Source organism: Delphinapterus leucas, chromosome 15 (assembly GCF_059928025.1).
Source record: "Delphinapterus leucas isolate spDelLeu-1000000601 "Yukka" chromosome 15, BTC_Dleu_Yukka2, whole genome shotgun sequence".
NCBI classification, from domain to species: Eukaryota; Metazoa; Chordata; class Mammalia; order Artiodactyla; family Monodontidae; genus Delphinapterus; species Delphinapterus leucas.
The window spans coordinates 40,427,723-40,455,133 of NC_143143.1; the positions used below are offsets into that span (position 1 = coordinate 40,427,723).

The 27,411-nt window shown below is 48.5% G+C and overlaps 1 protein-coding gene across 5 annotated transcripts in view; it reads left to right on the top strand.

Moving 5' to 3' along the window:
• Window positions 1-27,411, top strand: part of SLC24A3 (solute carrier family 24 member 3) — a 459,014-nt gene that overhangs the window by 313,051 nt on the left and 118,552 nt on the right. For all 5 annotated transcript variants that reach the window (XM_022594224.2, XM_089896504.1, XM_022594228.2 and 2 more), the window contains exons 4-6: window positions 18,194-18,268; window positions 21,502-21,586; window positions 21,932-22,035. In XM_022594224.2, the coding sequence (XP_022449932.1) occupies window positions 18,194-18,268; window positions 21,502-21,586; window positions 21,932-22,035 (264 nt within the window). The remainder of the gene's footprint in view (window positions 1-18,193; window positions 18,269-21,501; window positions 21,587-21,931; window positions 22,036-27,411) is intronic.

Here is a 27,411-nt window from a genome sequence, read left to right on the forward strand (position 1 = left end):
GTCCCATGGTGGGGGGGTAGGGATGACATTGGTATGTTTTATTACTGGTGATGTAACTTCATCACTTAATGCTTTTGAGATCCATCCCTGTAGTCGTGTGTATGGGTTGCATACAGAGGGAGTTTATCCCATGTTATTGCCAGGTAGAAGCCCATTGTACAGATGTACCACCATTTTTATCCAACCACATCTGGGTTGTTTCCAGATTAGGGCTCTTATGAAGAAAGCTGCTATGAACATCCATGTACAAGAGTTATTTAGTGTCTACAGATGGTCTCATTTCTCTTGGGTAAATACCTGGGTGTGGTATGTGAGTGTATGTTCATCTTTTAACATTTTTCCAACATGCGTGTACCTTTTTGTATTCCCACCAGCGATGTATGAGAGTTCCTGCCTTCCCACCAACACTCGATACTGCTGGTCTTTTAAATTTCAACCATTCTAGTGAGTGTGTAGAGGTATCTCATTGTGGTATTTACTTGCATTTCCCTAATGACTATTAACGTTGAGCATCTTTTTTTTTAACTTTATGAAACTAAAGAGTCGTTATTTTTTTTTATAAATTTATTTTATTTATTTTTTGGCTGCATTGGGTCTTTGTTGCTGTGCACGGGCTTTCTCTAGTTGCGGCAAGCAGGGGCTACTCTTCGTTGCAGTGCGCGGGCTTCTCATTGCGGTGGCTTCTCTTGTCATGGAGCACGGGCTTTAGGCGCATGGGCTTCAGTAGTTGTGGCACGGGGGATCAGTAGTTGTAGCTCGCGGACTCTAGAGCACAGGCTCAGTAGTTGTGTCACACGGGCTTAGTTGCTCTGCGGCATGTGGGATCTTCCCGGACCAGGGCTCAAACTCACGTCCCCTGCATTGGCAGGCGGATTCTTAACCACTGCGCCACCAGGGAAGTCCTGTTGAGCATCTTTTAATGAGCTTATTTCTCATTCATTTATGTTCTTTAAGTGTCTGCTCGAATATTTTGCATGTTTTTAATTGTGTTGTTTGTCTCCTTATTTTTGAGTTCTAAGTGTTCTTTATATACGTTGGATACAAGTACTTTATAAATATATATTTTGCAACTTTTTTCCCAGTCTGTGGCCTTCCTTTTCATTTTCTTAACAGTGTCTTTGAAGAGCAAAGTTTTGTTGTTTTTTATAAATTTTATTTTGATGTGGTCCATTTTATCGATATTTTTCTTTCCTGGTTTTCCTTAAAAGTTGAGTGTTCTATCTAATAAATTTTTGTGTAACCCAGGGTCCCAAAGTTTTCTTCTACGTTTTTGTCTTGAATGAGTTTCAAGTGGCAGCAGCTTCTGGCTTTTTTTTTTTTTTCTTTCAGTTTCTCTGCCTACTTCCTTAACTCTTAATTTAGAAGCCAATCCTCTTCCAATAGTTGAGTGCATGAAGAATCATTAATTTGGCCAGTGAAGGAGTGCTTGTAATAATCATGGCAAATTTGATTCTTTTGTTCCATAAATGCTCACGGGTTTGTTCAGTGGGGCACCTGCTACTCGCTTCCAAAGCAAACCCGGAGGCAAGGACCAGGCTGAAGACTGTGGTGGACTGGCAGACATTTAACAGTTGGCTCTCCTGGGGAAAAAAAGCTGTGGTTTGTAGCGTTTGCTCATTTCCATGGTGTAAATACCTACACCGTGACCAATTTTAAGCTACCAATACACCAGTGAACTTACAGCACTGCTGAAAGTTTAATAACTGGCCCTTGTGAGCTGGCACGAGCCTGCTTCAGCACACCGCCGGCTGCAGGAAGTTTATTTGAGGTGAAGCCCTGGAAGCAGAAGCGAGGGAATGGAGGGGGGAGACAAGACAGGGAAAGGAGGGGAGCCAACCAAGGGGATATGAAGAGCTGGTTAACACGGTGAGCAGCTGGGCTTAATCCCACTGTGGATCTTGGGGGAGCAGTGTAGACCCGACTCAGAATTGTTCAGTTGGGGCTGAGCAGGCTGTGAGTGGGGGTGGTGACCCCGACTCCTGTCTCTTGTTGATGGTTGTGCCGTTGTTATCCTGGGCACCTTCAGGCAGCTCTGCCCATGGGCTGAGGAAAGCTCTCTAGCACTGGAGGTGGCCTCAGGCAGAAACGCACGGAGCCACTGGCCCCAGGTGAGGTAGGAAGCCATCCTGGGTAGGAAGCTGCCAGGGTGTCTTAAGTTTTCCAAGGGGCATCAACAGCACCTGCTCCACGTACCACACGCTTCTTTACACACTGGATTACCACTAGTAAACACCCCCCTGTGTCCCTCTAGGTCCACGGTCAAAGGCACCTTGTTTGGTGCAAACTGGCTGATGAAATACAATGGAGGAGAGGTGCTTTCCGCGTCCATTAGGTAATGCTTTCTCTATCAGCTCCTTTCAGTGGATTCAAAGTCCCCACCTGACGAGACCCAGGGACACTGGCATTCCCTACAGGAGCCATGATGTTTATTTTTCTTCCTTTCAATTAGTAGATTTTGTTTTCTTCAAAGAAAGGGCAAGGGAAAATTACTTCTTTGTCAGTTCTTAAAAAGACAGGTAATGGAAGTATGAGGAATAGAATCCAATCAAATAATTCCCTCATCCAGGCCACTTAATAACTGGAATTATATCTGGGGTGGGCGTGGGGGTGTTTTACCAACCAGAACACAAGTCATATTCAAATATTTTCTTATGTCCAAAATGCTTCACTTGTGGTAAGATCTTGAGCTTGGGAAAGTGGTCTGCATTCCTGAGGCTGTCCCACTGACCTGGCCTTGTTGGCTGTCTGACCTAACGTTTCTGTGGTTTTCTCTGTAGATCAGAGACAATCTTATCATGACAAACAGTAAGATATTTTCTTAAATGCAGAAGTCCCGTCTTTCTTGGGGCAAGAGGAAGTTGTTTGTGGCTCTGTCTTCTCTGCCAGGGAAACTTCCCAGACGGGGAACAGATGGGCCTAGATTTCCACACCATCTGCTTTTCAGTTGTAATTAACATCGGATCCAGGGGTGGGTTGGATTTTACCATTGCGTTGGCCATCCCCGTTGACCGCTGGGGAATCCTAAGTCACGTGTTTGTTGGAATATGAAACTTGGGTTGCGTTTCCGTGGATAGGCAGCAGCTCTTATGAGAGGAGGAAGGAAAAGGAAACCCTTCCTGAGTGCCTGCTTCCATTTAAGTGGCCCCCAGATGCAGTTGAAGAGAGGAAGATGCCTGAGTCCATTTCAGTTCAGTTGGTTCCACTTTTCTTACAAGTTAATTGAAATAATCATGACCCTGGCAACAGTAATATTATCCAGCATTTATTGAAGGCTTGCAGCATTCCAGCTACGATGCTAAGAATTTTGCATGCATTATCTAGTTTCCAAACCACCAGATGAGGTAGGTACTGTTATCTTTCCCATTAAAGACAAGGAAAACTGAAACCTTAATGAAATTGAAACACTCACCTTGGGTCACACAGCTGAGATACGGACCAGGCTATCTGATTCCTGCTTCATAACCGCGGTTCATCACAGCCTCCACCAACTTCTTTACACGGAGGGAGCACAGGAGCAACCGGCCGGCAGCTTTCTTCCATTCCTGCTTTGTAGGTTCCAGGAGAGAATGCAAAAACTCAAAGCTGCCACTGTTCTCCAGTCCCTTTATAGCCCCAGGGGAATTTCTCTCTCTTGTACTTCAGCGTGCTTTACCCCATGCCTTGGGTTTTTAGTTGCAACTCTGCATCTTGCTTTTTCTGAGCCCTGGGGGAGGTGAGTGAAAACATGATTAAATTTTACCTCTCTGCCTTGAAGCCCCAGCTCCTAACGTTCGCGTCAGCATCTACAAACTGCAGCAAAAGTCAGGCCCCTTCTCATTATCGGTGGTATTGTTCCTCCAGCAATGGGGAGGATTTTTAGCAGAACATTCTGAGAGCATCTCTGTTTTGACACCTGATGCTTTCTTTTTTCTTTTTTTTTTTTTTTTTTTTTTTGCGGTACGCGGGCCCCTCACTGCTGTGGCCTCTCCCATTGCGGAGCACAGGCTCCGGACACGCAGGCTCAGTGGCCATGGCTCACGGGCCCAGCCGCTCTGCGGCATGTGGGATCTTCCCGGACCGGGGCACGAACCCGCGTCCCCTGCATTGGCAGGCGGACTCTCAACCACTGCGCCACCAGGGAAGCCCAAGCCCTGATGCTTTCTAGGGGCACACCACATGAATAGAACACAAGAAGGACACCCAGGACCAGCAGTCATTCGTGCTGTTGTCCAGGTACAAAGGATTCCTTGGAATACCCTGCACGTCAGCCCAGGGGAAGGACCCTCTGTGCCCAGCTAAGCTAATTGTCTAGCAAGAGAGTTTTTGAACCTCCTAGATAAAAGTCCATAGTAATCACCTGGGAGTGATTTTAGTGGATTGTCATTGAAGTGTGAAACTGAAGTACTGTCATATGAAGCTTTGGTCCGGCTTCGTTAACTGCACTAGATCTTAAGCGATAAAACGAAGGCCAGAGTTTAAGCCCCACTTAGACACACAGCCCCAGACTGGACCCCTACCCACAGCCATCCAGCCAGTTGGCGCTTTATACCAATCACAAGCGGGACGACCCAGGGTCACCCTCCACCACTAATGGGAAATCTCCTTCCACTCCCGGAGCACATGATCCTGGGTCAGTTCTGATAAGAGGACACAGTAAAGACACGCAGTTAAGGAAGTGGTTCCAACCTGGCACATCACCATGGCTTTCAGCTGGGTGCCCAAAGCTAGATTGTGGGGTGGCCACCTGAACACCTTCTCAAGTCACTGACCTACCAAGAGCACTAAAACAAGAGGGCGCCGCGTAACTCAGGTTCCCGCACAACGCAACTGAAGACAGATGAGCTGATTCCCTCTACCTGAAGCAAACAGCCACCTATAATAGAAATAAAACAGATTTTCCTGCTTTTTGCTACTGCCAGCCTATTTCTATCACAGGTACTTTGCAAGCACTCACATCATCCCACCGACTGAAATTTTATTATTTTTTTAATTTTAGTGAAGTATAGTTGACTTACAATGTTGTGTTAATTTGCTGTACGGCAGAGTGATTCAGTTATACATATATATTGATATATTCTTTTTTTAATATTCTTTTCTATTATGGTTTATCCCAGGATATTGAATATAGTTCCCTGTGCTATGTAGTAGGACCTTGTTGTTTATCCATCCTGTACATAATACTTTTTATCTGCTAATCCAGAACTCCCAATCCATCCCTGCGCCACCACAGTTCTTCCTTGGCAACCACAAGTCTTTTCTCTACATCTGTGAATCGTTTCTGTTTCATAGATAAGTTCATTTGTATCATATTTTAGATTTCACATATAAATGGTATCATATGGTATTTGTCTTCCTCTGTCTGACTTACCTTCTCTTAGTATGATCATCTCTAGGTCCAACCATGTTTGCTGCAAATGGCATTATTTCGTTCTCTTTTACGTCTGAGTAGTATTCCATTGTATATAGGTACCATATCTTTATCCATTCATCCGTCAATGGGCATTTAGGTTGTTTCCATGTCTTGGCTGTTGTAAATAGTATCACCAGCTGAAATTTTAAAGTTGAACAATGCGTAATGTGTTTTACTACCTAAATATTGGATATTAAAACTTTGAATTTACCAACAAGAAGTTGCCTACTTAAGAGTAATCCTTTTGCAAAAGAAACTTGAAAGAGGAGAGCAATTACGGAAAAATGGGGGAAGACTTTGCAGAATACTTTTCAGAATATTGACTATGCCTGAACCAGTGGAAATGCATTAGTAAGAGGCTTGATTTCTATACACATTTTTTTATTAATGGAAGATGAGTTTCTCCTCCCCTCTCCACTAAATAAATGTTGAGTAAATATTTAAAGAGCATGGGTTTGAAGAGGCGCCATATGATAAGCCCGCCTGAAGCACCCGTGTCTCGGGCCAACTCTGTTTTTGGAAGTCCTGGTTGCCTGCCCAGGATTCGCCTGCCATCCACTGTTTGATGTTATCTGGCAGCTGTGGTGCCCACCAGTTCCCAGGACTGTGTTTGGACAGAGAATAACAAAAAAATGACAGAAGGGCAAGAATGCAAATATCTTGATAACTTTAACCAGCCTGGTATCTTTCAAAGGCTCCGCATTGCACGATAAGCTTAGCTCTGACTCTGGCATGGAAATTCCTGCTGTATTGTGGTTTGCCTCGGAAAGGCTCGGCTTGGGTTACTAATAAAATCTTTAAGGCAAGAAGCAGTTTCTCACCAACCTTGAAGTGAAGAGTTCCAGCATCTTGCAGATAATTGAGTAAATGTTGGAATTTCAAAGTCCTCCAGAAAAGTTAAATTCTCTATTTTTTACAATATATCCTCAAGGTAGAGGTCATTATCATTTTCTCAACGAGCCTGAAGAAGAGGCCAGTGCTGGCAAACAAACCTACTGTTAGCCCATGTCACATGGGGTTTTCAGAACTCACAGAGTATGTCACAAGGGTTTAGTGGCGAGGGGAGAGGGGGGAGTTTCATGGAGAAGTCGGAGAGGCAGAAAGGGAAGAAATCACTCAAGGAAGCATGAGAGGTCTTGAGAAATCTTCAATCCGGTGAGCATCGTGAGCACTCAGACCACATCTCTTCTCTTGCTGCTGAAAGCAATTTGGGTTCAAACCATGACTGGCTTGGGTTGGAGTCATACAAACGGGGTTGAAGTCCACTTTCTGTTTTGTATTGGTGCTGGGCATATATTCTCTCTGCCTCAATTTCCTGTCTGAAAAGTGGGGATAACAGCAGTACCTACCTCATGGGCCAGTTGAGAGGATTAAGTTTTAAAGCAGTTCTGTGCTTAGTCATATGGTCGGTGTGCTCAATGGTCAATATTCAAAAACCGTTAGCTGTCAGCAGCAGCAGCAGCATTATCTTTGTCCTCCTCATCATTACGTCACGGTCACTATCATCACCATCACCGTCTTCGTCGTTGTCCCCATCGTCATCCCATCAACATCATCACCATAACAACCACCACCACGCCATCAAAAGCACTTTCAGCATCACCATCATCATAAGGTTTTTCCGGTAGAGTCAACAGTGATTCCTGATCATCACAGATAGTCTCTGCACCTGTGCATCCAGGTACCTCAGCCTAGAGTACAGGAGCCTCTCCAGACTGACCTTTAGCCTATTCCTGCAGCCTCATCTGTCTCTGCTTCCTCAGTCACAGTCTGCACTCCAGCCATAGTAAATAATCTGTAGTTTTCAGCACAAACCGTGTTATTTCATGACACCATGTTTTATTCATCCTGTTCCCTTGCCTAGTCAGTTCTGTCCTGGTTTCTTTGCTTGTCTAACTCATGTTCATCTTCTCAGACGTGATATAAGCGTCAGCTCCTCCAGATAGTCTTACCACACCCTTTCCCTCACTCTCTGAAACCTAGGTTCCGTACCCTTCCTTTAAGCTCGCAGAGAATCCAGTGAAGTGCTCTGTGTTTAGCTTTAATGCCAAATACTGTGCTTAGGGACTTCCCTGGTGGCTCAGTGGTTAAGAATTCGCTTGCTAATGCAGGGGACACGGGTTTGATGCCTGGTCCCGGAAGATCCCACATGCCGCGGAGCAGCTAAGCCCGTGCGCCACAGCTACTGAGCCTACGCGCCAGAACCACTGAAGCCCACGTGCCTAGAGCCTGTGCTCCACAACAAGAGAAGCCATCGCAATGAAAAGCCCGCGCACTGCAACGAAGAGTACCCCCCACTCGCTGCAAATAGAGAAAGCCCGTGCACAGCAACAAAGACCAAACGCAGCCAAAAAATAATAATAATAATAAAATAAATTTATTTTAAAAATGCTGTGCTTACATATTTAGCAGACACGTTGGTGTTCCATTTTCCTGATCAAAGAATTGGGCAGTTGGACCCGACCTGAGGTCACAGTGCTGACAGTTGACAGGTTTCGTGTGGTTGGCTGAGTGCTTTACAATTGTTGAATTCAACCATTCATTCAGGAAGTATTTATTGAGCACATACTATGTGCTAGCCCTGTTCTGGGCACTAGGGATACATCAGAGGACAAGACAGACAAAGACCCCTGTCCTTGTGGAGCTCACATTCTAAGGAAGGAGACATACAATAAAATAAGCATCATAATAAGAATTATCTGGTGTGCTAGAAGATAATCTGGGTAATGGAAAAATAGAGGAGGTGGAGCAGGGTCAGAAGCAGGAGTGGGGGCGTGGGGGGTGCAGGAGAGGCACATTGGAGGGTCAGTGGGCTCCACAAGGGTGAGGTTTGAACAAAGGCTGAAGGAAACCAGGGACGGAGCCACGTGGACAGCTGCGGAGAGAGTGGGGCAGGCAGAGAGAACAGCCAGTGCAAGGGTCCGGAGGCAGAGCCAGCCGAGCTCATTCAGGGAACAGCCAGGAGACCTGTGTGCCTGGAGCAGAATCAGCAAAGGGAGACTCGGGGCAGCAGAGCATCTGTACTCATTACTCGACATCAAGAGATGTTACCTGAGTCCAGATGTGCAGCTTCTCTCTTGGCAGATCAGAAGCTCTGGCCGTACTAAGCGCATATTCTCATGCAACGTTGGTCAGGGCAGAGCCCAGCCTGCCCACCTGAGATGGGCGTCCACCGTCCAGTGAGCCACAGACCCTGCCCCATCCATGTGTCTCATCTCCACACCCTGCGGGCCCCTGTGGGCAGCTGAGGCCGTGGCGCTGGGCAGTAGCCTCTGGCAAGGACTCCCAAACCCGCCACCAACTCCCTGCCCTCAGCCCTGCCTTGACTGTCCTCCTTTCCGTCTGCCCTGATCTGTGCCTGTTCCGTGTAAGCCCAGTGAAGACTTCTGCTAGGCAATACTCTGAAAAGGAAGGAAGCCCACATAGATGAAAGGGAGTTTTCATTCCTGATTCTGCAAAGGAGACTCTTCCTTTGGAAAGAATGAATGGACTTCTTGAAATGTGTGCACATGCTTGCGGGGAGGGTTGCCGGGGGACCCGGGAAGCATTGCTCTTGCGCTGTCATACTTGTCTCCTGTCCTGACAGCAGGGCTTCGGGGGGATTTTATTTACTTTTTCAAAAATGAACTTATTAACCAAACCCCAAACCGTGTCTTGATAATACCACCTCACACCCAGTAGGATGGCTACTATGAAAAAAAAAAAACCCCAAAAAACAGAAAATAACAAGTGTTGGTGAAGACATGGAGAAATTGGAACCCTGTACACAGTTGGTGGGGATGTAAAATGGTGCAGCCGCCATGGAAAATAGTATGGCAGTTCCTCAAAAACTAGAACATAGAATCACCACGTGATCCAGCAATTCCACTTCTGGGTATCTACCCCCAAAGCATTGCAAGCAGGGACTCAAACAGATATTTGCACACCATGTTCTTAGCATCATTATTCACAACAGCCACAAATGCGGAAGCCACCCAAATGTCGAGTGACAGATGAATAGATAAACAGAACGTGTGTATCCGTACAAGGGGATATTACTCAGCCTTGTAAAGGTAGGACATTCTGACACCTGCTATAACATGTATGACTCTTGAAGACATTATACTGAGTGAGATAAGCTAGTCACAAAGGGACAAATAAGACTCCCCTTATATGAGGTCCCTAGAGTATTCACATTCATGGAAACACTAGGGATACTTCCTACGAAAGTAGAAAGGTGGTTGCCAGGGGCTGGGTTGAGGGGGAATGGGGAGTTAGTGTTTAATGGAGACAGTTTCAGTTCGGGATGATGAAAAAGATCTGAAGAGGGTGGTGGTGATGGTGGGACAGCAATGTGCATGCAATTAATACCATTGATCTCTACACTTAAAAATGGTTAAAATGGTAAAGATTGTGTTGTGCATGCTTACCACAATAAAAAAATTAAAATGAAATTTTTAAAAATCAAAAAATATTGAGAGATATAGGTACCTCTTTATAATATATATCTATACATATCTATATCTTTGTATCTGTATCTATATCTATCTATATGTATATAGACAGAGAGAGAGAGAAGCATGTAGTAGAGAGGTGGGTCGCTGGGTTCACATCTTGCCTCTGCCACCTAGTAGCTGTGTGACCTGAGCCAAGTTAATGAACTTGGTCCCCTCTGCGAGGAGGCGGGATTAACCCAGTGCCCCGTCCTGCAGCCATTGTTGTGAGGGTCATTGGAGCATGTGTGTGCCCGGCCCCCAGGGAGCCCCTGTAAGGCTCACGTGGACATCAGCCCAGCTGCAGAAACCTGTCCCCAGACCCTGCCTTTAGTGGATATTGAGGAGAAATGGCAGTTATCACCCCCACTCCCTTGAGAAACTGACAACCAAGTGAAATAAATGAGGTCCTCAGGGACTCTGGAAGCACTCTCAGAGTGGACCCTGTGCAAGAGGGATCTGGGGCGGGAGGAAGAGAGAGGAGAGAGAGACAGTGACCCCAGTTGCGCTGACCTCCGAGAACACCGTCAGCCATGGGCTTCATCTGGGCATCGTGAGAGGCTTCAAGTAACATAGTTACAGGGTTTATGCCAATGAGCAGGTATATTAACATATACTCACTTCCTTTAGCATTTGAGTCCCTGCGAGAGAATCCTCTTCAGGTGGAAATGGTTCCAAAGACCTTCGGGTGCCAACTACAGAAGGACTAGGGGTGGAACTAAGGGGAGCGTTCCCATGTTCTGTCGGTCTCAGCTTTGAGAGCAATGCCCTGGCTGGGAATACACTCACCTGGACCGGACTGCTAGTGCCGGCTCCAGTGGACGTTTCCCCAGTCCAGCCTCAACACTGGCTCTATCACAATTGCAGGACACCTCGGCAACAATCCGCAGGGAAATTTGAAAAGACAAGGTTTATTACTCACAGATCCTGGTGGGTACACGGCGTGTCCGGGGCCACACAGTGAGGTCATGGGGAGGGGGTGTGGGGAGAGAGAGAGAACAGTCTTGAGGTTCTGCCTTTATTGAGGTCAAGGATGGGGTGTCTAGGGTTGCTCTGGGTCGCTGTTTATTGGCGAATTTAAAACATAAGAGCAGGAATTATGGTGCAGGTAGGGAAAATCAAGGTCACTCAAGTGGTCGCTTGTCTGAGTCACCCAGGATTTCTGAAAAGGGAACTTCCAGGGTGGGGTCACCTGTCTCCTCATCTAGCTGTGTAGCTGACGATGTGTTTACTGAGGTGGATGCCTTTGGAATGGATGCCGCATGGGGGCATCCATTAGGGGATCAAAGCCTAATGTCGGGCACTTATATTACAACCAGAAAAGCTCACGGCCAGGCACATACACTACTGTCCCCACTAGATTTTGGGAAGACAGTTGTGTCTGAGAGTGGTCCAGCTTGATTTCATACTGCGTTTCGTTGCTTCCACAGTCTTCCTTAACCCACTTCCCTCTTGTTTTAATTTGGGCTGCCCTAGAAGCAGACCCTGAGACAAGCATTAGAATTCAGTGGTCAGGGACTTCCCTGGTGGTCCAGTGGCTAAGACTCCGTGCTCCCAATGCAGGGTACCCAGGTTCAATCTCTGGTCAGGGAACTAGATCCCACATGCTGCAACTAACACCTGGTGCAGCCAAATAAATATTAAAAAAAAAAAAGAAAGAATTCAGGGGTCACTTGGAATGCAGGAAGTAAGACAGAGAAGGGACAATTGCTAATAAGAGGTGAGTGATGGAGCTTTTACAACACTATGGGCCCCTTAAGCTTAATTCACCTGTGGGAACCCAGGCAGACAGTGTGGAGGGACCCCACCCAGGGGGCAAGGGAGCTGGGACTCATGCACCAACTCCCATCGGTCAAGTCTTCAAGGAAATTGAGGCAGATTCTGACCACTGAAAGGCAGTAGAGCTCTCTAAATTAATAGCACCTGAATAATATGGCCGGTCCAAGGGTCACCCCTAGCCATCTGCTACCTTCCTCTTCCCTGCAGCCCTCACCCCCAGATCCTCCTGGTCAGAACCCAAGTCTGGCTTGAGGCTGGATTTCTCTCTCTAGTCACCAGGGAAGTGAGCACTTTCAGAGCAATGGCCGTGGTGGTAGCAGAGACAGAGAATGGGCCTATGAGTCAGTCCTGCCATCACGTTATGGGGCCACTGGACACCAAGCTTGTCAGGGGGGAGAACGGTTTTTAAAGAAATAACTTTTTTACCAAGTGTAATCATATATGATCACTTGAAGCTATGAAAGAGGCAGAGAAGGAAAGTAGGTCGATTTTTTTGGTTATTATTCTAACCGTATTCCCCGGGAGATTGAGAACGATCTCCACCAAGGCCAGAGTTCTGTATATCTCCCCTGGAGATTGCTTCTCCAGTACCACCTTCACTGAAGTTAAAGACAGGGCGACACGAGTGCAGGTGATGTGGCACAAGGAAGTTGTCTGTGAAAAGCCCTGACCGTAGATGCCACATGGAACGGCGGGGTTAATGTCATGCTGTTGGGATACATTTGCCCTCACAGTATGGAAGTCCTTATGTGTATCGACATTTCAGCTAGAGCCTGTTCACCTCCATTAAGCCACAGGCCATGACGATTTCCTGTTACCTTAGGTATTTTTCGGTTTAACCATCGTCACCAAAGTTCTCTAGTTTTATTAGTCCCAATCAACCTTTAAAATTGCCTGATGAGATAGAATTTATCTTTCAAGATCCCAGCTCAGTAACCACTTTCTCTGTGAAGCCTTCTCTGACCTCCTTCTCCCGTGCCCAGCGGAATGAATCTTCTCTGCCCTATATCGGTTAGGGAGGCACATGGCTGCAAGTACAGAAACCCCAACTAATGGTGACTGAGGCAAATAGGGGATTCATTTTCTCACAGAGTAAGAAGTACGGAGGGAAGTGGTTTCTGGCATTAGATCGGCTGGTGAATGGCGTTCTCAGGGCTCTGTTCCCCTTAACGTGTTGGTGTGTATTGTCATGCTTATTGTCTCATGGTCACATAATGGCTGCTGGCATTCCAGACATCACATCCGAGTTCAAGGCAGGAAGAAAGGGTGACTTTAGTTGAATCTGTCCCTTATTCTCATTGCCCAAAATTGTGTTACATGAGCATGGCTAGTACCAGGGAGGCTAGAAAAGCTGAATATATTGTCATTCAAAGCAACAAGAACGTTTGATTTCTTGGAAGTTACTTCTCGTTATTATTGTTTTCACTCTGGCTCTTTTTATCACCTTGGTTGTAGCTGTTACCTGTTGCCACAATAATGCTGTGTAACAAATGGCCTCAAAACCTCAGTGACATACAACAATAAACATTTATTTAGCTCCTGGGTGTCTGGGGTTCAGCAGAACTGGGTTGAGCTTGGCCAGGCTCAGCGGGGCTCGCCCGTGTCTGAGGCCGAGCTGCTCGCCAGCTGACCTCTGACAGCCTCAGCAGGGAGAGTGTGGATGACTGACAGCCAGTCATGCTATTCGGCCACTTCCCTTGACAGCTTCCGAAGGTGACACCAGCTACTCTGTGAGCACCCCCCGTCTTGGAACCCATTCACTCCAGGTGAGTGGGGCCCTCATTCTGTGCAAGCTTGGAACGGGGTAGAGAGGAAGGTGTGAAGGACACAGATGCTGCCCTTCAAGAGAAGGGAGGCAGATACATAAACCTGAAACAGGGCCCGTGGTCGTGTCAGCACATGGTCGATGTCAAAGTACAGATGCCCTGTTAGGTTCCTGGGGAAGAGAAGCCCCTGTGGTCTGAGACTTGAGCTGAAGCTCACACAGGTGCCCCTCTCCTCTCCAGACACTGTCACTCATCTTTAGAACATGGCCCGCATTGGCCTGCCCTGGTTGCTGTAGCCGGGCTGCAGTTTCCACGTGGACCAGTTTCCATGTGGGCGGCCCCAGGGTACTGGGTCAGCTCAGCCATTTTTGAGACTTCCAATCTGTCTTGTGTTTTGTAGCGCACCTTGTAAAAATGATAACATTAAAGAACATCATCTAACAACTCCCCATCTGGAAGTTTATCCTAGAAATGCAAAAGGATATATGTTTAAAGACTTTTATTGCAACACTGGTTGTGGTCCATTCATTTATAAAGGAAAACAGGGATTCACTCAAAATACAGAGGTAGCGAGGGTTTACCCATATTCATGCTGATCGCATTTATACTTGTATGTAAATGGTATATTTATGGATGTAGAGAATGGACTTGAGGACATGGGGAGGGGGAAGGGTAAGCTGGGATGAAGTGAGAGAGTGGCATGGACATATATACACTACCAAATGTAAAATAGATAGCTAGTGGGAAGCAGCCGCATAGCACAGGGAGATCAGCTCAGTGCTTTGTGACCACCTAGAGGAGTGGGATAGGGAGGGTGGGAGGGAGATGCAAGAGGGAGGAGATATGGGGGTATATGTATACGTATAGCTGATTCACTTTGTTATAAAGCAAAAACTAACACACAGTTGTAAAGCAATTATACTCCAATAAAGATGTTAAAAATAAATAAATAAATAAGGACAGCAGTGGCTCCGAAACAGCAGCCCGCAAAAGTGGATGGCTAGGATTCTGAAACCGTCCCTCCCTCTGTGTGGTTGGAGAAGACAGCTTCTCCAACTGAAAATAGAAAGTGGAAATGGGGTAGCAAATCAGAAACGACCTCTGCAGTGGGCGGCAGCCGGGCCCCATGGGAAGGCCTGGAGAGGGTCCTTGGATGAGTTACGATGCTCTCTGAGGTGCCTGGGCGACGGGTCCGTAACGCCCTGCCTCCCATGGGAATTAGAAGAACTGAGTGAGAGAGTCCTTGAGAAGGACCGGAGCAGGCCTAAGTTACTGGCCCCACGAAGAGTGGCAAATATTATTAATAGTGATGGTATTATTATCCTTGTCAATGATGCTATTATTATATCCTTTGGAAATATAGGAATGGTCAAATTAATCCCCAAATGCTTCATTCTCTAAACTACGTGGACCAGTGGTAGTGACAGGACCATCGATATCACACTTCCAGTAGGCCTTCTGCCTCTTCAAGTTTGACTTTGTCCATTTGTTTTGTTCCCTGATGCTGTTTTGCTTTTGTGTTTTTATTAGTAGTAGACCTTTTCAAGAGCAGTTTTTGGTTCCCAGCATAACTGAACAGCGGATACAGAGTTCCCACATCCCTCCGCCCCCGACACACACATGGCACCCCCATCAGTATCTTGTTCTGTTTCGTTTGTTCTTCTGGTGGGAACCCGATTTCCAGTGGGTAACATGGTTAGAAGAGAGTTTCTTGTAAGCAAAGTGGCATGCCGCCCTCAGATACCAGGAGGTGCTCTGCAGCTGGAAAGGAGCCCCATGGCCTGGCAGGCCCCTGGGTGTCAGATGAGCTTTGTCCCAGGGTATCTGAGCGTTGGCGTCCCCACCTCACGCTGCCTTGTGCACAGCTTTCAGTTAGTGCACAGCTAACTTGGCTTTCAACGGTCATCACCCTTGAAAGCACAGAGAGCCTGGCAGATCTATTCATTTCTGGTCCTAATCCAGGTGTTGACGCTGACATGCGTTAGATGGAGCTTCTTGCCTCGAAACAGGATCAATACATAATATTGGAACATGGTCTTGGGGAGAGAGTTTATGGACTTGTAAGCGGCATTGGGGGTTTTAGCCTGTTGAGTATGTCAGCTACGGACAGCTTATCTAATTCTTGGTTAATCCACAGATGTGTGTAACTCTGTATTCCAATTACTGCATTTGGCTGTCCCTTCAAAGATAATGATAGAGCCTGCATAATATGGGATCGGCCAAATCATACGGCAAAAGAGGGTTTGAGTCCATTGCAACTTGGGAATGTATATTCTGACTCACCCACAAAGCTATAAAATACAGCACTAATTTTTTTTAATTGACATTTCCACTCCACCTCCCGAAAAAACACCCCACAGGCAAAAACTTTGTACAGCTTATGAATAGACCAATCAGTAGAAAGTTCTTTTTAAGGCTTCTCGGCATAGCTGGCTTCCCAGGCTCACCAGAGATCCGAAAAGTGTAAGAAAGAGTCCTGACCTCTCAAATCTCCCACCACCTACAAAAATCACATAAGAAACACAAATTCAAGGTGGACAAAGCAGAAAATATGGATAGGAATTATAAAGTGCAGATAGAGTTACAACAACCAAGGGAAAAACTATTTTGATTTATGGTCTTACAAACTCTTATATGCAAATATCAATATATAAGTGTGTGTATCTGTATGCACTCATATACATAGATAATTTAACAAAAAAGAGGTTGTACACAATGTTTTATAGCATTTTTTATTTAACAAGGGATTGTAAATGCCTTTCCTTGTCACTAAATATGAATTTACATAATCCCTGTTAACAGTATTTCCTTGAATGATGAATCATTACTTCTATAACCCACCCCCTATGGTATATTTTGTTAGGCTTTGGTAATTTATTATAATCAGCATTTTGGAAGGAATATCCCTGTTGCATATGTTCCTGTCCCCTTGTCTGATACTTCCACAGAATCAAGTGTTAAGATGCACTTTAGAATCTTACAATCTGGTTTAAAAGACCAAACACATAGATGTGAAAAAGAGAACCAGTTCATAAAGGGGGAGGAGTGTCTAAATGAGTGCAACAGCCAAGAGTCAGAGGCCAGAGAGATCGTCTCATGCTTGAGTTGCTCCAGAAGGCTTCTAGAAGGACAGCTGCAAGTGACAGAAATGCAAATCAGCTTAAGTATCAAAGGCACATTATCAGCTCATGAAATTGGAGAGTCCACGTTGGTTTCAGGCTGAGCTGGGCCCAGAGTCCACATGGTGTCACTGGGCACGTGTGTGTGTGTGTGTACACACGTGTGTATCCACCTGTCCTCCCACTTGGTTCGGCTCCTTGCTGGGTGAGCTCGCTCTCGGGCAGGCTCTCTAGGGCAGCTGCAGACTCAGGTGGTGCTTTTATCTCCAAGGGGAGAGGCCCCCTTTCCCAGCTTCTCTGTTGACCCCTGCCCGGCCCCTTGCAGACCTCTTGCCCACCCACCACTGCCTGATGGAGAATGGCGTGTTCCGGTGCCCAGCCTGGGCCCTGTGCCCATACCCTGTGGTGAGGCGGGTCGGGTATGTGATAGAGGCCCTTCCTGCAGAGCAGTTAGCCAAAGGAAAAGATGCTGGGAGGTCAAAATACGAGAGAGAAGTGACTCCTGAGGATGCTGGAACTTGAAGGATGAGCAGCCGTGCCCATTAGAAGTTTGGGGCTGCAAGTAACAGGGAAACTCCAAATCAAATGGGCCTGTTTGCCAGTATGTTATGCTATGAAGTCCAGAGGCAGGGGGTGGCTCAGGGATCATGTGATCAATGGCTCAGTGACGTCATTACATTGACTCAGGGTCAACTTCATCTCAAGTCAGAGTTGTCTCAATTTGTTGGCCAATGGCAGTCAGGACTCCCAGCTTCCTGGTCCACAGCTGGAGGGTGAGGACCCACTCTCTGTGGCAAGGACTGTAAAGCCTTTCCTGCCATCTGATTGGGCCAGCCAAGGTCACGTGCCCACCCCTGAACCAATAGCCATCCCTGCGGAATACTGCACCCTGATTGGCTCATCAGGGTGATCTACTCCTGGAGGAAAGGGTGGAGCCACCTTCCACATGGGAGCAAAACTGGGGTCCTATTAGGAAGGAGTGGAGGATGGATGCTGAGTTGTCAACCAACAATGGACTGCGAATAAGATCTCATTAATTAGAGAGGAGACATAGAGTTGGTTAAGGTAGAGAAGGGATTTGTGGCCCAAAGGTAGAATTCCAAGCAATGCCTTGGTTGTGGTTGACCAAGGGTATGGAAGCAAGACTGCAGGGGCTGTCCTGCAGGGAACAGGAGCGTGAACAAACTCAGTAGGAAGTATTCATCTATTTGTTCCTTCATTGCACATAAATTTATTGAGCACCTACTATGCACCAGGCCCTGTGCTGAGCGCTGGGGATCAATGAGATGAAGTTCATACCCTCATGGACTTTTAGAGGGGGAAAGAGACAACAAACAAATTAATCGAACATAAAATAGGTCAAGAAAAACAAAGCAGAATAAGGGGGGGTGAAGAGAAAGGGAAGGGAGGGGAGTCCAAGGCCCCTTGCTTTGATTGACATTAACCCAGGGACCTGAAGGACATGGAGGACGGAGCCAAGTTGATGTGGGGGGAACGTGTTCTGGGCAGAGGGAACAGCACGTGTAAAGGCCCTGGGGCAGGCATCCGTGGTGTGTTTGGGGACCTAGGAGGTGGACAAGGTGGGAGGGTGGGAGGTGGCAGGCATTGCAACGACTTTGTACATGGTGTCATGACTCTGACTTTAACCCCTTCCCTCCTCTCTTCCAGGCCATGTACATGTTCTATGCGCTGGCGATAGTGTGTGATGACTTCTTTGTCCCCTCCTTGGAAAAGATCTGTGAGGTATGTGTCTGAGCCCCGGTACTGCTCCATCCTCCCCCACTGAGGTCCCGGGGAGCCCTCCATGCAGCTGGGGTGGGAAGGCCAGGCACCAGCATGCTTCAGAGCCATGGGCAGTATTAGTGCAAACACATCTCCAATCTGCTTAGAATTTCAGTGTGCAGATCCGCAGTTGCACTTTAACCCTCACGGCCAGTGGTCCCTGCCCCATTGGGCGTAACTCAAGGTACCGCCTGTGCTCAGCTCCTGCTTTCTAAGCCTGGCTCTTCCTTTCTCCCCTCACTTCCTCCATCCTCCTCACTGCCCTTTCCTTCTGCCGCTGCCGTAACCCTCCCTCGTGATTCGATTCGTGGGGTCCTCACAGAGTGAGAAGTCTTCAGCCATACCTCCACTGCCCTTCCTCTCCGTGTATGTGCAGAGACGCTCCAGGCAGAGGCCTGAAAGGCAAGGCGATGAAAGAACTGGCCACAGAGACCAGGAAATAAGCCCGGTGAACGCCAGGCTGAACGCCAAGTTACACCCCTTTCATCTGAAAACACTTAGCATATCTAGAACTCTTTCATTCTCTTGCTTCTTTCATCTCTTTTTCTGGTTTGAATTGTAGTTTGCTTTATCTGGAAGCGTTCTGTTTTATTTTATTTTTAATTCAGAATCCCCTTTGCAGAAGGGGTCTCTTCCCCAGATGCACTTCCTGTCCATCCAGAGCGCCTGCTCCTTCACGTAGCCTTCAGCCTGGGCTGACCCTCCCTTTCTTCCCTCCCTTCCCCCCAGTGTCCGATTCACTGGGTCTTGGGGGACAGTGGGGAACAGAAGTAGCATTTCTATTAAGTTCCCAGGTGATGTGGAGACTGGTGGTCTGGAAGACACGCTTCGAGAACTGCTAGCTGAAGCAGTTTCTTCCACGTTCTGAAGTCTGTTAGTTTTGTGTACTTAAAGCAATAAAAGAGAGTCATGCCACAGCAACCGTGGAGAGGCCCCGGGAGTGGAGGTGGGAAGTGGGAAAGGAAAATCGGTGATCTGGTCTCTGAGATGGATGCCGGCCCGCGTGGAAGCCTTTTGTCCAAAGTGATTGAACGTGAGCACAGGGTCGCCTGACGGAGAAGAGGAGAAAGCACGGAAGCACCTGTAATCGGGCTCAGCTGTGATCTCTGAAATCCACCATTTGGTAGTTTACTCCTCACGTGAAGCGAACTACGCTCTGTCCCACACGTTTTTTTAATAGCAACGTTAAGACCTCGTGCTGGAAATGCACATACAATTGTCAGAACGTGTTCTCCTCCATTGAGGAGACCCATAGCACCTATGAGCACAGCCCTTGGGGAGGAATCAGGGTGAAACACAGCGTCGCGGGGCCGTGGGACGCGGGGCAGCTCCCGAGTGAGACACAGGGGCAGGTGAAGCGCTGGAGCTGGAGATGCAGAGGGAAAAGGAGGTGAGAGAGTGGCTGGGCCTTGGGATGGGGGAAGGGCTTGTGCAGGGGCAGGATGGGAGCAGCGGTCTCAGTGGCAACGTCTTACAAGGACGGATATTTAAGCCGAGAAGAGTCTGAGCCGGTGAACCAAGCCTGGAGAGCCCGGGGCGGGACTCAGCGTGCCTGCGTGTGGGGAGCCCTGAGGACGCCAGGCTGGGGCATCAGGAGGGGGCTGGGGCATCAGGAGGGAGCTGGGAAAGCTTCTGAGGACTGTTCCGATAGATGGAAAGGGTCCTGAGGCAGGAAGACCCCCCAGCTGGTGACTCTAAGCACCCAGTGCCAGGTGGCCAGGGCCAAAGTGAATGAGGGGTGCAAGGGGCGGGGAGGTGAAGGAGGAAGAAGCAAAGTGAGTGAACGAAGGAGTGAGAGGAACAGGAGATCAGCCCGGCTGTGGAGTCCACAGCTAATGCCCGAGCTGGAGCGGACACAGCAGGGAGAGGACAAACGAGCCACGGAGTGTGAGCGCTGTTAGGGTACCTGCCCGGCGAGACGGGATGCCTGGCACCGCTCCCAGCCACACCGTTCACCTTGAGGTATCAGCACCTCCATCTTAGGGTCTCCTCAGAACCACATGCAACGTTTAGCTTTTCAGTCAAGATCGAGGGAACCCAGGTTTCCAGGTCAAAATGCTCAGTAGGGCTCTGGCGGCAGTCTCTTGATGGTCATTCGAGCTGGTGGCCTTGGCCGAGGGCATGCTGCCCCTCCATGGCTGAGCAAGGAAGTGCAGCTGCGGTGCCGCTGGGAAGAGGGACCAGGGACTCTTAGCGGGGATGCCCGGAGGGAGCTGGCTCTTTCCTGACAGCCAGCAGCTTCCTTTCTGCATCAGGACTGGATGCAGAAAAGCTCCCCACACTACCCAGCCTCAGTGTCACGTGTCTTCTTGCAGATCACCTTTCGGATCAACAAACCGGGTAACCTGGACAGTTCATTGTGTAGCTTATCTTGGCGGGGCTCATCATCTCTTTGTACTCATTCTCACCACCCCCCATACTCCCCCTACCCCGGGATTCAAGACTGCATTGCGAATGGGGGTGGGTTTCAGGAGGGTGACCCTCCCCACTCCCAAAAGCCTCCATAGCCTCCTAGACTCAAGGCTCTAAAACTGCTTGCCAGGAGCCTGATGCAGCCCAAGATCATCAGCATAGTGATGAAAAAATCAGAATGTTTTACGTAAAAATGTGTATTTGGGGGTCTCTTTAAGTAGGGATATTAGGGATATTTTGCAACACAGAGGGCACTGAGCTTTCAAAACGGAGGTGGGGCTTCCCTGGTGGCGCAGTGGTTGAGAGTCCGCCTGCCGATGCAGGGGACACGGGTTCCTGCTGTGGTCTGGGAAGATCCCACGTGCCGCAGAGCGGCTGGGCCGGTGAGCCATGGCCGCTGAGCCTGCGCGTCCGGAGCCTGTGCTCCGCAACGGGAGGGGTCACAACAGTGAGAGGCCCGTGTACCGCAAAAAAAAAAAAAGGAGGTGAAGTCCCACTTGCCTCACATGGCCCGTGCCCATCCCCCCATTATCTGTGCAGCCCCGGGGGCATTTGGCTTAGGATCCCTGGATCTTGTCAGAGCCTTTAATTGGAGGGAACATGTAGCCCCCTCCCTGATATTGCCCCAGAGAGGAGGTGTGGCCCAGAGGGGGGGTGGGCCGGAGAGGCTGAGCTGGGGAAGAAGGGGAGGCTGAGGATGGACTGAGCTTGGGACCTGGGGAGTCACAGTCACCTCCGTTCCAGGAGAGTCCCGACTCACCTGTGCTTTTGCTCCTCTGCAGCGCCTGCACCTCAGCGAGGATGTGGCTGGGGCCACGTTCATGGCAGCAGGCAGTTCAGCTCCAGAGCTGTTCACATCGGTCATAGGTAGGTGCCCACCTGGGGAACGTCTCAGCCCTGCTCTCCCTGAAGGACAGGGCCTCTGGAAACGAGAACCCTGAGACCCCAAGGGGCAGAACACCAGCCTCCCACCCGCTGGGGTTGCTGTTCTTATTTTATGAAAGTGATGCTTTTGCTTTGCATCAGTGGGTTCCAGAACCAGTACCAATGGTTCTGTGGGACAGAGGGCCCAACAGACATTAGCAAGCTCTCTCCAACCCCCTGCTGTTTCCTGTAGATCCCGAGAACAGCCTAATGCTTACAAAAGCTCCCCTGCACCCGCCTTGGGTGCAGCCCCCTCCAGCAGGCAGCCGATGTTGGTCTGTGTTTCAGGCGTCTTCATCACCAAGGGTGACGTGGGAGTGGGGACCATCGTGGGCTCCGCGGTGTTTAACATCCTGTGCATCATTGGCGTCTGTGGGCTCTTCGCCGGGCAGGTAAGACCGCGGCAGAGCGTGGCATGGGGAGGGGGAGGGGCAGCGTGGAGGTGCGTCGGGGGCCTGTCTCCCTGGAGCACACCCACGTGTGGGCCAGAGGCCTTGGGCAGGGTGACGTGGGGTCTCACACCCCAGGAGGATGGCCCAGCCGGGACTGGAAACCCAGGCACCATGATTTGGTCTCCGTGACGATGGGTCGTGGAGTGCGCGGATCCATGTGAATAAGTAACCAGCCTGCGAATCTGAACGTGTCACACTCATTTTGATATGTTACTGAACTGAACTAGAATGATGTAAAAATAGTCTTAGGAATGGAAATAGAGTAAATGAGAGAGAGAGAGAGAGAGAGAGAGGAGAGAGAGAGAGAGAGAGGAAACGACAGATTTTCTTTTTCTGCTAAAAACAGTTTGCACTTGTCACAGTTTGGGGCGAGTTCTCTCTTTTTCGACAACGGTCAAGCATTTGACTTCTGTGTCCACTTTAGCTTACTTTGGGGGTCATGAGGGGCTTTGCGTGCCTGCCTTGTATCTACAGAGACTATTCCACTGCCAGGAGGTGTTGTGGGGCCTGTGTCCGTCTGGCGTCCGTCTTGGAAAGTCTTGGGAAGACACCCGAAGTCACCAAAGTAATGAGGCTGCTGGGCACCCGCAGCATTGCAGTGGGTAGCTGGGGGTCTGCGGCCACCCTGGCCAGCTCTGATGCCCTAGTTTCTTCGTAGGGAGATTATTCAGAAACACAGTCCTGAGCTCTCTGCCCAAACAGCCAGGACTCTGTATCTTCCGGGAAAAGCGAGTTCTAGCCACTAGCCCACGAGGGTCCCCAGCATGGAGTACTGAGGCACCGGGTGACCCCACCAGCCTCCTGGCTGTGGAGGGAGGATGCAGGTCCTGCTAGGAGCAGCTGATTGATTTGCAGGGCTAAGGAAGCTCCTGCAAACCTTCTCCCACATCCTCTTCCAGACCCTTCGTCGTGTGGTCAGCTGGCCAGGGGCACCCAGCTCAACCCAACTCTCAGGCAGACTCCAGAGTCTATAATGCCGGCTGCGCCCTGGCACCACTGCCCTCTGCATCGCCTGCTTTTCACTCCTGTCTGTCTTCCTTATGCCGACTGATTTGTCTGGGTTGCCTGGTGGGTTCGATGCTTCTGGGCAGCAAGGCAGAGCGACACCTTGATCTCATCAGGGGTCGGCTCCAGAGCCCACAGTTGGACGCTTACTTCTGAGAGGAAGCTGCTGGGCAGCTGGGTCCATACGCAAGTTGAGTTCCACCCAACTTGCAAGACTGAACATTTTCTTTCTTCATCCTTTCAGTCGGTTATCTTCTGTCTTAGATTTTGTGGACCCACGATGTGGCGTTTTTTTTAGATCTCCTATAAATGTGGTTAGTATCGCAAAAAATGAGTGTCTGTCTTTGCCTTCGGGGCCATCTGTGCTTTCTGGTTCTCACCTGTGCGGGCTGCCCTCTCATTGCCTCCCAGAGATGAAGCCACGTTCTGCAGAGCCTGTGGCTGTCAGCACTGGCTTAATTAGCATCGTCACCATTAGCAGTATGAGCATTAGTGCTGTCACTAGTTCATTAGTCATTGGTACCTGAAGCCTGATGCAAAGTCAGACCCAAAGGGGGAGAAGTAACGTAAAGAAAAGAAACAACTGGCTGGAAAGTGCCGAGTAAATACCACGCAACTAATTACATAGGAGATGAGTTGAATGCATTTGTGTTTCATAAGTTACTAGCAATGAGGGTAATCACTGGCTTGGTTAGAACAGAAAAGACACATTGCTTCTTGAACTTTAGCAAGTGCTGGTATCAGTCAGTTCACCCCACCACCACCCCGGGAAGGTCTTTGCCAAGCTCATCTCACGTGACTGTGGAGAGAAACACCAACCACCACGATGGTGTTAGGAGCAGCCCATGGGATGATTCTGGGGGCCGGCCCTCCCTTCTGACTTTCCTTGTCCTGTATCCACTCAGAGAGCTCCAAGACCACCCAGCTCTCTTTTTCAGACCTTTGTAGAATCCCGGAAGTCTTCGCAGAGGGAGAAAAATGATGTTTTGGGAAGAACATGAGGCTGGGGATCAGACTGGCCTGGGTTTGAATCCTGACTCTGCCATTTGCTGACTGTGGAGCCTTGGAGAAGTTACTTTACCTCTCTAAGCCTCAGTTTTCTTGTCTATAGGATGGGTACAAGGGCATCTACCTCCTAGCATCGCTGTAAGGATGAAACATAACATGTTCAGCATCAAGCAACACCTGGCCCACATGGTAAATGCTCAATAAAAGTTAGACACCATGATCAGCTCTCAGAAGAATAAGGTTCCCTGGGGTCCCTGCCACTAGATTCCACCCTAGGTCCCTGCAGTAATTTGACCTAGCTGTTGACAGAACTTTTTAATGAAATAGTGGAACAGCCACAGGATGCCTGGTGAGGAGGGACAAGAAAGTCAGGGAGAAGGTCTTCTAAATGAGAATCAAGAGGAGGACGAGTTGGTAGAACAATGAGCTCAGAGGACTGGTCCTTGCCTCTGTGTTTTCTGGTCAGTGGGAGGAAAACAAAAATCTGTGAGACACAGGCACTGCCTTACCTATTGAGAAGCCTTCCCGGGCAGTGACACTGGTGCAGAGGAACGTTAGGTACAGCGAGCGATGGATCTGGGGAATTGAGCTGAGTAATAGATCTGGTCGTGGGTCTCACTTAGCAGTGTTATTTACATTGCTCCACACTTTCATTTGCCGGGAGAATTACCAGTGAGTGCCCGTGGGCCTCTCTCTAATGTATCCCGGCGTGAAGGGCTGCTTGTGACCAAGTCTGCTACCCATCTGAAATTAAAGTAATAAAGCCATAAGGTTTGAGTTCCTGTCTCAATTAGGGTTTTGATGAATTCGATGGAATTAAATGTCTGCTGTATTTGCAGTTTGCAAACATAACCGGTGCTTTGGCGTTCGCCTAAGGTACTTTGGGGAGTTTTACGGGACAGGAAGGAAATTGCTTCTTAGAAAGTGGCTTCTAGAGAAATTCTTGGCATCCCGCCAAGACGTTTACAGAGCTGTGGTCCTGCAAGGTTTCTTTATTTAAGAGCAAAAAATAATAACAAAGAGAGAACCCCAAGCTCTGGAGGCAACCTGCTAATGTATCTCAGGGATTGTATTGAAAGAACTTCGTGCCAGTTTTGCAAAACAACGTACTTATGAATTTAAATCTACCATTCAGAGTGTATTAAGCTTTAAAAGCATAACCACAGACAGACAGTAAACAGTTTAACTGAATCCCAGATACCGGACTTTCATATTCCGGTTATTACAGGCTGTGATGAGCCCCCTTGTCAGCTCTCCTGGATCCTAGAAACGTGCCTGATGTTCTTTGGTGAGGTCCACCTAAGTTTGGCTGGGTTTACCTTTCTTCAACTAACACCCTGTCCGTGCCGGCCCCTTTACACAAACCCAGGCAGCACCCAGAGGTTGTGCCTCTGAATGGAAACCTGCCTTGGATTGGGTTTGCCCAGAAGAGAATCTAAGCCACAAGTTCAAGTTCAAGTAGTTTAGCTAAAAGGTGATCCCAGGACAGTCCAGCCAGGAAGTTGGGGAGTGAGATAAGGAAGAAAAAGCAGCTGAGGAAAGTGTGTTCCCAGCAAGTCCCCAGTGTGGGCAACTGGTTTGACTGCTCCTGGGGGGACTGGGAGACGGTGTAGAACACGGCCTCCAAGTTACCTCACCCAAGGGGGAGGGAGCAGGGGTGTTTACCCACCAGCCTCCCCCATCGTTGCCTAAGGACTGCCTTTGAGGGATGTGAATTCTCCAATGTTCCAATTTTCTGGGCATAGGCAGGATGGACTTTGGGGTCCAGAGAAAATCCCTAAGCAAAGAGACGTGTGAGGCTGGCTGTTGGAAGGACCTGAAATGGGAAAGGTGGGGAGATATGAGTGAGGTCCATAAAGCATGGCTACAAACTCAAAACTCAGCCTTCAAACATAAGCCATCCGGTGGGTCTCATCTCCAGCTCCCTGGGAGAAGACAAGCCTCAGTGCCAGGCTGCCTCCCAAGAGCTCAGGGCCAGGATGGCTTGCACATAGGGAAAGCCCTTCATGTTCAAAATAACAGCTGCATTCTAGGTACTTTTGCTTCCGCTTGGGATGCAGTAGACCTGAGCTCCCGTGGGAGCACAAAGAGAAATCTGGATAATGTAAAAATCCTCCTTATATATGGATATCAAGGAACAGTGGAGACAAGAAAGGCTTGAACTGATTTCCAGAGAGAGGAGCCCATTGTACGGGAGCTCTGGTGGGTCTGGATGCAGGCGAGCGGCAGGACCCGGAACTTCACTGGGTGGAGACAGGTCAGCTGAGCCTCAGCAAGGGTGGAGAGAGGTGGGATGCCCTGGAGTCTGAAAGATGATCCAGGACAATAATGCTTTGATCCACCCGCCCCAGATCTGTTGAGAAAAAAAAACACGGAAGTGAAGGGAGGGCCGACGATGAACAGAAAGAAATCATTCCATCTGCCCCATCTCCCACCTTCTCCTGAGACCTGAAATTGAGGCACCCAAAGGGAATTGGGAATTTGGAATGCCAGACCAAACCCTGATAAGAACTGAGACTGGCCTTTCCTTAGGAAGCTGGATGCCATTGGGCTGAGGCGAGGTGAGCTGACATTTGAACCCAGGCTGACATGTGAATAATCACCTCCTCCCTTTAGTCAACAGAGGAGAGAAGAGCTGGAAATTTCCAGAGGGAAGAGAACCAGTATTATTCTTCAGTTCTCACTCTTCCGTACATAATTTCCAGGATGCAACAATAAATTTACAGGACCTGAGAAGAGGCAGGAGCAAACTTATAACCAAGGGGAAACAGCAGCAGAAGTAAACCACAGATGATCCAGATACAAGAATTGGCAGAAAAGAATTTAAACTGCCTACCGTCTATCTTAAATAGGGAAAGGTGGGAAGAATTAGTGAGGATGGGTAATTTCAGCAGAGAAATGGAAAAAATAAGAAAAACCAGATAGATGCTATATATGTTAAAAAATAATAAGTTACAATTTATTGAGTTTCACCAAACTGCAGGCACCACACTACATGCTTTATAAATATTTGTAGAAATACACCCCCTGACTTTTAAGATAGTACCGTCCTCATTTACAGACAGGGAATTGAGTATCTGGGGGCAGAGGGCTACCATGAAGTAGTTCAGCCTGGATTTGAGCCCACATCTGCTGACTATAAAATCCATTCTGTTTCCACATGGGAAGCTTATGACTTAAAAACCTCCAGATGTTATTATTGGGTTCTTATAATTATCCCTTAGCTCATATGTGTTCCTTAGAAATGTTGAGTGTAGGAGCTCGGGACAAAGCGAAGAATAGATATGTCAGCACGATAGTGGT